At 33.6% G+C, this 15,244-nt stretch overlaps 1 protein-coding gene across 1 annotated transcript; it reads left to right on the forward strand.

Annotated features, from left to right (window-relative positions):
• Window positions 1-10,568: 10,568 nt before the first annotated feature.
• On the forward strand, window positions 10,569-11,888 carry LOC123270054 (uncharacterized protein F54H12.2-like). Its single transcript, XM_044735993.1, has one exon. The coding sequence runs from the start codon at window positions 10,569-10,571 to the stop codon at window positions 11,886-11,888; it is 1,320 nt and encodes a 439-aa protein (XP_044591928.1).
• Window positions 11,889-15,244: the final 3,356 nt, after the last annotated feature.

Here is a 15,244-nt window from a genome sequence, read left to right on the forward strand (position 1 = left end):
TATCTGAAAATTATTAGACTTGTAAAACCTAAAAAATACCGTTATTTTCCGTCGTCCATCTTACAGCTTTAAATAAACTTATATTATTTTTAAAATGATATCATAAACATGAACTTAATTAAATTTGTAAACATCAAGTTACAAATTTTTTACATTAAAAAATAATACAGCAAAAATAAAAACATTAATAGAATATTAAATAAATAGATTCAATATTCATCTTTTAATAACAAAAATATGCTGTATTCAACATACTCAAATAAAATCCAATTAACAATATTAGATATCAATTTTGTCACATGTATAGTCATGTCAATTGTTGATATTTGTAAACTACATAAAAAACACAATTATAACTCATTATAGAGAACAATATTTACATATAGTAGACGATTTGTACCATTTAACTTCTCACTATGAAAATCAATGATTTTCAAAAAATCGGGAAGTTATTGGTTTTACCCCAGTTTTCGAAAATCAAGTTTTTACAAGATCTCCACGTTTGAGGACCTAAGAAGCTTATATTCTGACTATTTTCATGGGAATGTCCGATCCATCTATGCATTAAAAAATTGCTGCAATATGTATTTATAATTATTCCGGATAATTTTTTTATTAGACCTTATAAATGTGTTTTGCCGTATTTTCTACCTTGGTTTACAAAATTATTCAACATGTCATTGGCCACTGGAGTGTTTCCGACAAGGTGGAAGTTGTCACATGTTATTCCAGTTCCCAAGATTTCTCATCCAGTTGGCTGTGTAGACTATCGTCCTATTTCATTTCTGCCTAATTTGTCGAAAGCACTGGCAAGGTGTAATCAAATTGTGGATTACATTAGTGCTAATAATTATTCAGATGAATATCGGTTGGCTTACAAGGATGGATTAAATACTCAAACCGCAGTAGTTAAGCTGTGTGATGACGTTCGATTAGCTATTGATGAGCAGAAGGTTACAATTGTTGTGTTTTTTTTATCTCAGCAAAGCATTTGACACGGTCAGCCAACAATTACTATGTAAATTACAGTCAATGAATTTTTCGGATGAGGCTGTAGGATTGATTAGGCCATATCTGTCTCAAAGAAGACAATCTGTACGCTACGACAACAGCAACTCTGCGTGGAGAGAAGTGTTGAATGGCGTTCCACAAGGCAGTGTACTTGATCCACTACTTTTCATGATATACATTACAGATTTACCTAAAATTTTAAACTGTTAACACTTACTTTACGCTGATGACCTTGTCATATATCTGTCATGTCATCTTGACGAGATCAATGGCTTGGTTGCTAGGTTGAATGAAGAGATTGGGCGGATTGTTGAATGGTGTAAGATAAATTACCTCAGATTAAACGCATCGAAGACAAAGTCTATTATTATTGGCTGTAGGATTACGGTTAGCAGTGATGCCTGTTTATCTGCAGAGAATATTGTTGTAGCTGGCAGTGTGATTCCTTACGTGAAGACTTTAAAATACTTGGGGGTGGTTATTGATAGCTCTCGTTCATGGGAGTATCAAGTTACCAAGGTGTGTAATCAGGCTATGATTCCGTTGGCTCAGTTAAAAATAAGCAATGAAGTGTTCAATAGGCAATTACGTGTAAAACTTGTGACAACTATTATTTTTCCGATTTTTGATTATTGTTGCGCTGCATTTACTAATATGTCTAAAAAGTTGCAAATGAGACTACAAAGAAAAATGAACTCGTGTGTGAGATTTATTTTTACGTTATCACGATAAGAACACGTAACTCCATATTATAAACAATTAAGTTGGCTAAAACTAAGTACAAGGAGAGATTATTTCATTGCGTGTTCATTTTTTAAAGAAATTCGATGAAATTATCGTCAGTTGTTTAGCTCAAAGCTGCAGTTCCTGGAGGTTGCAATGCGCCGAGGAGACATTAGACAGGATTACTTGCGATTACCAAGGTCTGCAAATAATATTTAGGATAAATTGTTTTTAATTTAAGGCATACGAGTCTGGAACTCTTTGCTGCCTGGGCTTACAACTGTAGATGATTTGACTGAATTTCAGAATCACTTATTTGTATTCCTTCTTGATGAAGATGTTTAGATAATCTCCACTTATTTATTATCATTGTTATTATTATGATTATTGTTTTTATTATTATTATTGTATTCTATTATTTTCGTTTCAATGTCATCATTGGTATTATTTATTTATTTGTTTTGATTTAATTAAATTTTCAATTACATATGTAATTGTAACTCTCTGCAAGATTTATATTTATATTATATTTGGTTATTATATTTCTTCTGGCTACTTATATTATATTTGGAAATTTATACTTATATTATAATTAGAAATTTATTTTCTAATAAGATTATTGTAAATAAAAATGTATACTGTAAGCAGTATGGTGCAACTTTGGCGCATCCCACTCCTTTGAGGTGGGGGTAACGTGTGTGTGTATGTGTGAGTCCGCAGCGCTAGCAGTAGTAGTAGTAACGGTAATATAAACTATTGCAAGGTCGCTGAGCTTGCAAATTGCTAGTAGTAGAGGCTCTTATTAAATAATAATAATTATTATAATGTACATATACATTATATATGAATATATATATATATATATATATATATATATATATATATATATATATATATATATATATATATATATATATATATATAGGTTGGCAATAGCCTAATCGGCTAGGTACCTGCATTTCGAAAGAGTGGGACCAGGGTTCGATTCCGGCGCGCACCAATATTTTTCAATAATTATAAACTAAGAATATGTGCGTTTCATTGCCAGCCTCTGTACCAGTCGGGTTTTCTGTGGTTTTCCCATATAGTTATGGCGGTAAAATGTCATTATAGAAGTACCTCCATACTATTTAAGACCGTAATGCAAATGCAGGTACTGATTATAACGCGTAAGTCGGCCACAGTCGCAGCACATGTGTGTCGGGCGTGAAAAAAAATCCCAACATGCAGGGGGGTGGGGACGAAAAAGTGGTTGAGAGTTATAATGACGGGGTTGAGAGATTATATTGCGGAGAAAAAAGTGAATATATATATATATGAATATATAATGGATAGTATATTAATAATAGTATATGTATATTCACTTACCTTTTAGCGATAAACAATTAATTATGATATAATTTGTAATATTAATAATTCTATCGATAAACGAAAATCTTACTGATCGTATACCTACACTTTATGCCTTATTAGTAGTAGTAGTAGTAGTAGTAGTAGTACTAGTAGTAGTAGTAGTAATGTAAGTTATCGCAAGGTCGCTGAGCTTGCAAATACTTTGTATATGTATATTCACTTACCGTTTAGCATTAAATAATTAATTATTATATAATTTATAATCTTAAATAATTCCATTGATAAACGAAAATCTTACTTACCGTATACCTGCATATCAGATCTTATTTTAAGCATAATGAAGGGATTTTTTCTTATTAGCTATTATAATAATATTCATAATAAGCATAAATTATCAATACATGTATTATTAGTTATTGATACATAAGTTTTCGCAGAATACAGTAGCAATAGACAAAACTCTTTAAATTTTATAAAATAAACATTTAACTTTTTATAATTATAATAGCAATAATTTTAGATTTTCAAACTTTTCATAATCATTTAAACATTCTTCACTTTAGCAATAATTTCTTTATCGAATAGCGAATATTTGGTGGAATATTTGCAGATGATATTAATACATTTTTAAAAATTAAAACTGAAGCTTCTGGATACCCCAGAGACTGTATTACAGATCAACAAAAAACACAATATATTGCTGCTTATGAAAAAGCTGAGGGTATTAAATTAGATAGTGAAAAAGTTGAAGTAAACCCTGGGTTACGTTCTGTAGCGAAGCTCAGCTTAAACTCTCTTTGGGGTAAGTTCGGTCAGCGCGAAAATTTGATGCAGACAGAAATTGTCACGACGCGTGCACGGTTGATGGAAATGTTAACAGACAGTCAAATCGAAATTTGCGGCTTCTTACCAGTAAATGATAAAACATTGTACATAAATTTTATTCATAGTAAAGACGCTCTCAAACCGTCACGTACAACGAATGTTGTGATAGCAGCTTATACAACGGCTCAAGCTCGACTTAAACTGTATAGTTACTTAGAAAAATTAGGTAAGAGAGCGTTATATTGTGATACTGATTCATGTATTTATATTTCATCAAATGGTTTGTACGAACCTCCGACCGGTAAATTTTTAGGTGAGCTGACCGATGTGCTAGAGAAATATGGTATAGGTAGTTATATCACATCATTTGTAACAGGAAGCCCTAAATTTTATGCTTTTACAATACTTACACCTGACGGGTCTATAAAAGAAGTGTGTAAGGTTAAAGGTATAACTTTAAATGTTTCAACCAGTCTTAAAATTAATTATAAAACCGTAAGGTCTCTTGTCACAGGTGAAAGAAAAAAACCTATTAAAATAAAATTTGACGCTATACGAAGAACATGTTTTCACGCTGTTGTTACAAAGAAAGAAAAGAAAAAAACGTACCCGCAATTTAAGAAAAGAAAGTTTGAAAATAAATACATGACATTACCGTTTGGTTATAAAATGTAATTATATATTTTTCAGGATATAAATTTAGATCAATTAATATTGTAAATGGAATTATGTATTTAACGAAATAAATTCAGATAAATTAATATTGTAAATGTAATTATGTATTCAATGAAATAAATGTGTTCAACTATCTTTCTAAGTACGCAAATACAGTAAACGCTTAAAACGCCTCACTTTCCGCTGGCTTTTTCCCGCTTTTTTCTTCTTTCGCATTGACAACTTATTTAAATGTGTTTTCAATTGTTATTGGTTAAAAAAATTTAACCACGCCTTCCTTAACTGACACCGCAGCTTTATAAATTTATTCATATACCACAGTTTTTCTTTTACTACCGAGAGTGATAGTTATACACGCTGTGTTTTCAAGTATTCTACACACATTAAAAATTTAAATGGATCTAATTATTGATATCCAGGGCTTCACAGACGGCCGAGGCAAATTTTTACCAAAAGAAGTTGCTTTAAATATTGTAGAGCACGGTATTCAAAGGCACTGGTTGATTAGACCATCATTTCCTTTTAATAAATTACCCCTAAAGGACCGTCATCAAAACACATGGTTAACTTTTAATCATCATGGTTTGAAATGGGCCGATGGTTCCGTTTATCTCTCAAATTTAATTGATAACATCAAATTTTATTCTGAAAAAGCTCATCGTATTTATGTACGCGGGGCTGTAAAAGCGAAATATCTTGAAGAGTTATTACAAAGAGAAATTATTAATTTAGAAGAACCTTCGTCAGAATATCCTAAGTTTGAGAATTTAGAACCTGAAGTAATTAACTGCGTATTCCATGGAAAGACTTCATTACCGGATAAGCGTTTTTCGTGTGCATTAAATAATGTTTTGTGTTTACAAAAGTGGCTTCTAAAAGAACGTTTGAATACAGAATCTTTTTTCATGTAAGCACGTTTAGATTTGTCAGCAAATTCTCAGCTGTAACATCTCTTAAAGACTGTATTGCTAGCTCGTACGCTCATTATATTCAAGCTAGTGTTAAAAGACACATTATTATCACAGTTAATATGTGCTATCCTAAAATGAAAGAAGTGATTTTGAAAGATGAGTCTGGAATATTACCAGTAATCGAAGTGCGTGAAGAGGATTTAATGGCCTTTCGGACTTTTTGGCCTCATGATCCTCTTTTCCAGATTTTATCAAGGAGCTTAGATGAAGAAACGGTTGTGTGGCTGTCTCTGTGCACACGTCTTGTAAGGCGTCCGTCAACGTTTCTACAGGTACATTAAAAATTTTATTTGCTAACTTATGATTTCATGTACTTTCTAACTTTTCTTAAACTTTTAAAACATTGTAGTTTTTTGAGAATCTGAGTCAAGACATATTCGAATCAGCCATGAGATCAGCACCTGAGCTTGTGCAACAAGCTCTTATACCACATCGAAACATGTCGATGAGCAGCAGTGGCAGTGTTAGCAATAGCAGCAGCAGCGGCTGTGGCGGCAGCACTACCGGCAGCAGCAGCCGTGATTAAGATTATATTTATGAATTATATTTATACATGAATTATATTTATCTATTTATATATGCAACGCTTTCTACTACATAAATTATAAAAATAATATCATTGAAATTGTATTTGGAGATACCAATCATTGGAAAATATAAATAAAGTTCCTATTATAGCCGATGAAAATTAATCTATATTATTTATCATCAGTATGTGTTTTTACGATTTACACCCCGTAGATCTTAGCAGAGTCTGTCTTTATATAACATAACATTTTATAAATTAGCTCAGTATATATTATGGATCCACGTTGGAAATATCCATGGACATCAATTATATGCGGTCCTACTGGTTGCGGTAAAACAGTATTCGTAAAAAGATTCATCAAACATTTATCTCTAATGAGTGATACAAATTTCTCAAAAATAATATTTCATTACGCTGAATGGCAACCAGGCTACAATGAATATATTCATAATAAAAACATTGAGTTTCATGAAAGTCTTCCAATAGGTGAAGAATACGGTTGTGATAATAATCCAAAACTAGTAATTATTGACGATTTGATGCGTGAAGCATCAAATAATGCTGTAATAGATCTTTTTACAAAAGGTAGTCATCATAGGAATTTGAGTGTTATTTTTTTGACACAAAATATTTTTCATCAAGGTAGAGGTCAAAGAGATATATCATTAAATGCGAATTACATTGTAGTTTTTAAAAACCCACGCGATAGGTCACAAATTCAACATCTAGCGCGTCAAGTAAGTCCGGAAAATACACGTTTTCTACAAGAGATTTATTACGAAGCGACATCTTCACCACACGGTTACTTACTACTGGATTTAAAACAATCAACTCCAGAAAACTGCCGTTTCCGATGCTCTATTTTCCCGGACGACCCATACCAGGTGGTCTATGTGCCGAAAAAAAGTATAAATTATAAAACTAAAAGGAATAATGTAGCAGTAGTTCTTTGATAATGGGCGAGCTCACACCTATAAAAAAAACAGCTACGTGTATTACAAGCATTGTGCTATCTAAATAATACGCAACGCTTAGCTGTTTTACGTAAAGCTGATCCTGCTTTAATACGTTGTATTTGCGAGTGTATATTAAACATATTACGTGGTAACGTACCTTTAACAACGGGTCATAAGAAAAAATTAAAACGTCACATTACGATTTTAAGAAAATTATCATCAGGAGGAAGCAATCTAAATACTAAAAAGAAAATAATTATTCAAAAAGGCGGCTTTTTACCTTTATTTTTAGCACCTGTTCTGGGTGCTTTGGTTGCAAATATAATTTCTAAATAAAACATTCAGTAAAATCATGGAACACGCCCGTAAGATGGTGTTAGTGCCTGAGGATAAAATTCATGAGAAATTGGCAGTCTCAGAAAAAAATGAAGATATCGCAAAAAATAAATCTTGTCTTACTAGTGGAACAGTGTTAACTAGGCTCGACAATGAAATGTATGAAATTTTAAATTCTACGGGTAAATATAACTCAGACCGTGAAAAATGTCAAGCCTATTTACAAACACTTGAGCGATATCTTAGGATTCTTGAAAATGAAAAAAAATCTGTCAATGCTGCTAATATAGATACCAACATAAATGTTTCAGACCTGGCTGTAGACAACAACAACTCTAAATTCTTCGAGAGTAGTGCAGGTTCTTCTGAAAGTGAAATTGATCATCGTTCGTCATATGATGTAGTTATAGATGATTCGGTTATAGACAGTGTACCTAGAAGATTCAGAGGAAATGCAGCGCGGCTATTAAAAAGGCTAAGAAGTGCACCTGCCACGTTAATATCTTGGGACGATAGAGGTCTTGTGACAATTAGAGGTAAAAAAGTAGCACGTTCTAATATCACTGATCTTTTAAACGATGTGTTGAGGTCTGGAAAGAGTGTGAAAGCGATAGGTCGTCAACAGTTTGCTCAAGTACTGCAAACGTTAAATATTCCGCGTGAATACATCGGTAATCGAGCTTATTTTAACGAAGAAATGTCAACTTCTACACCTAGAAGACGATCTGTTAATTTTTCCGTGCCTGAAATACTTACAGAACACACATCCTTAGACGAATTACAATTAAATCAAAACAGTGAAGGTTCTATAAATAAAAACAGTCAAAGTAAAAAAATACCATGGATAAAGTTGAGATAGATAAAAAACTAAAAAACATCTGTTATGATCCTATAAGACCAGAAAGTTTTTCAGGTGCTAAAAATATTCTAAAATACTCTGCTGAAAACAAATCAGAGCTATCTCAAGATGATGTTAAGGAATGGTTAAATAAACAAGAAACTTTTACAAAGCACCGTATGAACAGGAAACGTTTTATTAGAAGGACTTATAATGTTGAATCAATAGATGATGTCTAGGAAGCTGATTTAGCTGATTTACGAAGTATCTCTACGTATAACAAGGGTTATAAATATATATTGATGGTGATCGATGTATTGAGTAAGTATGTGTGGGCTGAGCCTCTAATAAATAAAACTAGTCTAAGTGTGACTCAAGCATTCCAAAAAATCTTAAGTAGAAGTAACAAAAGAATACCCCGCTTAGTGCAGACAGATAGCGGAAAGGAGTTTCTTGGAGAGACTTTTCAAAAGTTTTTGAGAAGAAAAGGAATATTGTTTAGAACAGTACGCAACCCTGACGTCAAAGCAGCTATTGTAGAACGTCTAAATAGAACGATAAAGGAGAGGATATGGCGTTATTTTACGTATTCCCGCACAAAAAAGTATTTAAACATATTACAAAAAATTATTTACGCTTACAATCACACAACACATACTGGTATCAAAATGGCGCCGGTAAATGTTAACAATAATACAGCTCAAATAGCTTTTAATAACCTTAAAAAACGTTATGAAAATGAGAAGCGCTCTGCGCTCTTGAAAAACCGTAAGCTTAAATATGCTGTTGGTGACTTGGTACGTATCAGTAAAGCAAAGGCAGCATTTACGAAAGGATATGAGAGTGGCTGGAGTAGCGAAGTTTTTAAAGTATCAAGTATTTTTGAATATCGCCAACCACCGGTTTATATATTAACCGATCTTCAAAACGAACCAATCAACGGTATATTTTATGAAGAGGAATTATCTAAGGTTGAATAAATGTCTTTAGAAAGAGATAATTTTTACATAGTGCTACCTAGCAATAGCAGCATGAAATACTTCCCGGACAACACAACTACTCATTTTATAACGCGTTTGCCCTATCCTTTAGAACTTAATGGATGGTGGGATGTTGCTTTAGTGGAAATCCAGACGCCGATGACAATCTTACATATTCCTAAAGATTTCACGAAAGTTACATTAACCGTTGAATATATAGATACAGAAGATAATAATAAAATAATGGATTCGTTCCTTTATTCTAACAACATACCACATGGTCAATATCAAAATATAGGCTCTTTAGTGGATTCTCTCAACAAACTTAAATCAGTTTCAGAGCATATCAATTTTACTTGTAGTGCTGGCGGTTTCATAAAATTTTATACAACATGCAAGTGTGAAAATGCAAGACATACGCTGGCATTAAGTGATCGGCTCTGGCATATATTAGGCTTTGAAGAAAGTTCGTTTTCTAAAGTTATAACAGACGGCCCTGATGACTGTTGCGGATCTAAACCAGCCTCTCTATCTCAAGCTATACCAGGAAAATTATTCGTTTATACAAATATTTGTGAAGGCTACATAACAGGAGATATTCAGGCCCCTCTACTACGCGTTGTGCCTCTTGATCACGATCAATACATTTACGGTTCAACTAAAATTAAAAGTTTTTCGCCTGGCCAATATATACCTCTATTACGTAAAAGTATGGCTACTATCGAAATTGATATAAGAGACGAATATGGTAAACCCGTGCCATTCGAATACGGGACGTTGACAGTAACGTTACATTTCAAAAGAAGTTTTTAAGATTCTCTACGATGATAGACTTCGAGATGATACAATACGGTGACGGTACCCGTAGTTATTCTGGAATAAGCCATGTTTATGTAGGATCACCTTATCAAAGAGGGCATGGTATAGGTAGTTTTTTGGGCGGCTTATTCAGAAGAGTATTACCTTTTTTAAAAAGCGGTCTTAAGACCGTTGGTAAAGAAGCTTTAAGATCAGGTGTAAATATAGCTACAGATGTTTTGGATCACCAAATCCCCGTTGAAGAATCATTTAAAACGCGCGTGCGCGAGTCAGGTAAAAATTTAAAACGTAAAGCCCAGGAAAAAATTGATAGTCTTATGAACGGGTCTGGCTATATACCTACCCAGTTTGCCTTAACCAACGGTATGAGCAACACACAACCAAACTCAAGAAAACGGATTGTTAAAAAAAAAAAAAGGCGCATTGTCAAATCTAAAGTGAAAAATAAAAGTAAAGTTAATAAAAAAAAGACCGATATTAAAAAGAAAAACAATAACAATAAAAATAAAAAACTACGTACAGTGGCTGACATTTTTGATAAAAATTTCTAAAATGTCGTTTTTACAAGTACATTCGTGTGAGTGTGCTAAAACTGAGTTAGAATTATTTACTCTACCGCCGACCCAAACAACAATTGAAAGTTCCCAATGGGTTCATTATAAACCAATTTCATCATTGACTGATAACTCGCCGATAGAATTTTTTGTTCAAGGACAAGGGGATGAATACATTGATTTAGCACATACGATGCTAAGGTTATGCGTGGGTATTACCAGAAGAAGCCCTGTGACAGCTAGCGCTCACCCTCCTCAAGTAGCACCTATAAACAATTTTATGCATTCAATATTCAGTCAAGTTGATGTGTTATTCAATCAAAAACCTGTATCAACACCTAATAATTTATATCCGTACCGGGCATACATAGAAACTTTATTGAACTACGGAGCAGATGCCAAAAAATCGCATTTAACTACTGTAGGGTGGTGCTGTGATACCCCTGGAAAAATGGATAGTTTAACCGACGAGAATTTAGGCTTGAAAAAACGTAAAGAATTATTAACGTGTGATTTTAAAACAGCAGATTTTATTGGTCATCTACATTGTGACGTTTTCAATCAAGAAAGATTTTTAATCAACGGTGTAGAAATGCAATTACGATTAACATGTGCACGTGATGCTTTTTGTCTAATGGATGACACAGTAAACGGTTGTGCATACAATATTAGTGACGCTAGTTTATTAGTGCGTCGTGCAAAAATTTCACCAGGAACACTTTTAGCACACGCCCGTATGTTAGCTAAAACTACTGCTAAATATCCACTGACCAGAGTTGAGGTTAAAGCTGTTTCAATGGCAGCTGGTGTACGTGGCGAGACTATGGACAATATCCTTCATGGCCAAATACCTAGACGTTTAATCATCGGTTTTGTTGATAATAAAGCATTTAACGGCGATGCTTCGATGAATCCTTTCAATTTCCAAAATTTTGGGATTAATTATTTATCACTATATGTTGACGGTCGGCAAATACCGTCAAAACCACTCCAGCCTGATTTTGGAAACCGTATGAATCACATAGACGCTTATCACACGTTATTCTCAGGCACAGGTATTCATTTTTTAAACGAAGGGAACTCTATAGACAGATTTGATTACCCTAACGGCTATTGTTTATATGCTTTTGATTTAACGCCCGATTTATCAGCTAATAGTAACACTCATTGGAATTTAATCAAACATGGTACAGTTCGTATAGAGGTTAGATTTGATAAAGCACTGGCTACAACTACAAACTGTATAGTATATGCCGAATATGAAAGTGTTTTAGAAATAGATGCTTCGAGACAAGTAACTATAGATTTCGCCGGGTAAGCAAGTATTTAAAATTTAGTATACGCTTTGCTGTAGTACGGTGGAGACCGATATGTCTTCTGTTGTTATATATATCCAAGGCTTTATAAATAACGACCGTGAATTTTTACCTAAAGAAATAGGTGTAACCTCTCTAATTAACGGTGATACTGCACATTGGATTTTGGCTCCTGAATTCTCGTTTAACCTGCTATCCGAAGAAAGACAGCTCGAAAACAACGCCTTAACCCGAAAACATGGTCTTAAATGGTACGATGGGGAATCAATGGTAAAATACGTGCATACACAGTTACGCTTTTTTTGTCAAAATTCTATGAAAATTTATACAAGAGGGAGGGCAAAAAAATCATACTTGGAATCTCTACTCTGCAGACCAGTTATAAATATTGAAGATTTGCAAGACAGTCCCTCAGTATCTACGCTGCATCAGCCACGATTAACCTGTGCCTTACACAGTGTTTTGGAATCTCGAAGAAATCGGAGTCTTGGTTATAATCAGTGTGCTTTGTCTTGTGCTGACTTACTGAAACAGTGGTTAAGTAAGAAAGCAAATTCTGAAGCTGGTGAAAATAGCTACGAACCTTCACTCGTTTGTCCTTGGGGGTGTGAGGCTTGTAATGAACACGGTGCAGGTCTTAAAAGCTATTCAGTATATACCATACCACGCGATTGGAGTGTATCCTGCAGACAGGATCCCGAGAGTCTGGACTAAGCCTACAGCCTTCGTAGTAAACACAGATGAATGCCATAAGCCAGGACAGCACTGGGTCGCCATATACTTCGATAGAGATGGCTGTAGATGGTACTTCGATAGCTATGGACTCCCACCGTATATCCCGCAGCATCTTAAACGCCTCAAAAACAACTGTAAATGGTTCAAATATAACCATATTCAGTTGCAAAAAGAAGATTCTCAAGTGTGCGGTCAATACTGTATCATGTTTTTGCATTATATGTCTACTTATCCTTCACTTGATAGATTTATATCTATCTTTGACGGAAGACTTGACAGAAATGATGAGATCGTCGAAGAATATTACAATACGTTTATGAAAATAAAGCCAAAAAAATATAACAATAATTTTGTAAGTGACATAATAGCTAATATTCAATCATGTTCTTAATTTTGTATTCACAATAATCGCTAATAATCAATTATGTACTCCTATTCTTTTTATGTGAAATTAAATATCTAAAATGCAAATTTTTGTTGTATCTTTATTTATTTTGATATAATTGCCTCTCCTTTGAAATCTTTTATTTAATTATTAGTTTATATAATAAATTAGTATGATATAATAGTAATATAAATATTATGAAAAGGTAAGTATATCTTTAAATATAAAAACTTGATAAGTATAAGGAGTTGTAATCAATCCCATTGATAACCTTGGCAAAAAAGAATTTGCAAATTCAGCATTATTTCTATAACCGTTATAACTGTATGTATGTATCATCATCACGCTTATAAAAGCAACCACGTCAGTGACCTTGAGTAAAAAGAATTTGCAAACTCAGCGACCTTGCAATAGTTTATATTACCGTTACTACTACTACTGCTAGCGCTGCGGACTCACACATACACACACACGTTACCCCCACCTCAAGGGAGTGGGATGCGCCAAAGTTGCACCATACTGCTACTGTATATGACTTTGATGGCCTTGAGGGAGCCCAGGCTCTAAGGTCAAATAAATCACTTAATCTAGACTGAAAAAAAATTTTTTTCCACCTAGAATACTAAATTTTTTACTCGAGTTTTCTTGATATAAAAAAACTGGTATTCTTAACCTTAAAATACCACGCTTTTTTATAAGGCTAGTTTTTTGACAGTGAGAAAACGGTATTCATATAGTTAAAAAACTTTCGTATTTTAACCATAAGAATACCAGTTTTTTAACCATAAGGAAACATTTCCTTGGTAGAAAAAAACTTTTTTTTCAGTGTATCTATCTATCTATCTACCAGAATATGTCGTGCGGTAGTTTCTGAACGATTTTTTAAAATGGGGATACTGATTAGACATTTGATAATAATATTGTCAATAGTCATAAGAAAGATTATAATAATTTGAAATTGCCATCTTTTAAACTTGAGTAGACTTATATGTTTTTAACTTCCTGTTAAGAAAATCAAAGATTTTAAAAAATCGGGAAGTTATTGTTTCTACCCCGTTTTGCAAAAATCGAGTTTTCATCAGATCTCGATATTTTAAGGTTACAGGAAGCGTCGTTTGAATATAGATCTTGGTTTAGGGAGCATTCCCTGACAGATCCAAAGTGCGGTAGAGTACGGTAATGTACGGAAAATTTACGGTAGAGTACACGGAAAAAAAAATTTCGTTCTGGTAACGTAATTGTAGAGTTACCACAGCTATACACAGTTTACTGATCGTTGTAGAGTTACAGTAACAAAATGTTATTTAGTTCTGATAACTCAATGTTGTTGAGCTCTCAGAGCTCTACGGGATTGTTCTCAGAGCCAAACGGTATAGCTGGGAGCGCTCTACGTTGCGCAGTAGTGGAGTGCGCTGATATAATTCATAACCTTTTAAAATGACAAAGAGAATTATTTTGTTACTCATCCATATTATTAAAAATATATGAGGACAATTAAGTTTCCAGTTTATTTATTTAAGAAATAGGTTTTTTTTTTTGTCAAATTGGATTTCGTTAGAACAGTTTTGTATTTATGGTTTTTCAAGGTTCATTTGCAGTGACTGTTAATTTAATTTATTAGTTGAATATATTGTTGAGAAATGTTGAAAGAGCGGAAAAGCGGGGATCAGGTTTAGGTCTGGATATCTCAATTAAAACGCGTAAATAATTATCAAAATTAACACTATAAATTTAATTACACTAAATACAAGTTATATTTAATATGTTAAATAGCGGATTGTTTAAATAAAAGCGGATTTATAATACACAGCGTGGTTAGCACAAGCGATACCGGTTGACACGTGGGTGAACACTCTGCCGGCACTGTAAAAGCGGTGAAATAAATGCACAAATAACACAATTTATCTGTAACAAATTAGAGCGAATTATTAGCGGTTAATTTAAGCAATTTAAATTATAAAAATAGCGAAATGCGGAATTAATGGCGACTTGTTGCAACGAAAGCGTGGAAGCGAAAGATAAAAACAATAGTCCGTCTTCTTCCTCGTTGAGTTGGGGAAAAAGGCTATTGCGCATGTCTAACGGGAGCGATCAGCCAATAAAGCGGTCGATTCATGGCGTGATCGAGAGGCTGATTTTCTATTGGCGGTTCGATTTTTGCGGGAACTAGCGGTGGACAGGTGCGTCTCTTGAATTTGGGAGTCCCCCAGGAGCAAGTTAATCGCTACTGGGCCTTGT

Source organism: Cotesia glomerata, linkage group LG8 (assembly GCF_020080835.1).
Source record: "Cotesia glomerata isolate CgM1 linkage group LG8, MPM_Cglom_v2.3, whole genome shotgun sequence".
NCBI classification, from domain to species: Eukaryota; Metazoa; Arthropoda; class Insecta; order Hymenoptera; family Braconidae; genus Cotesia; species Cotesia glomerata.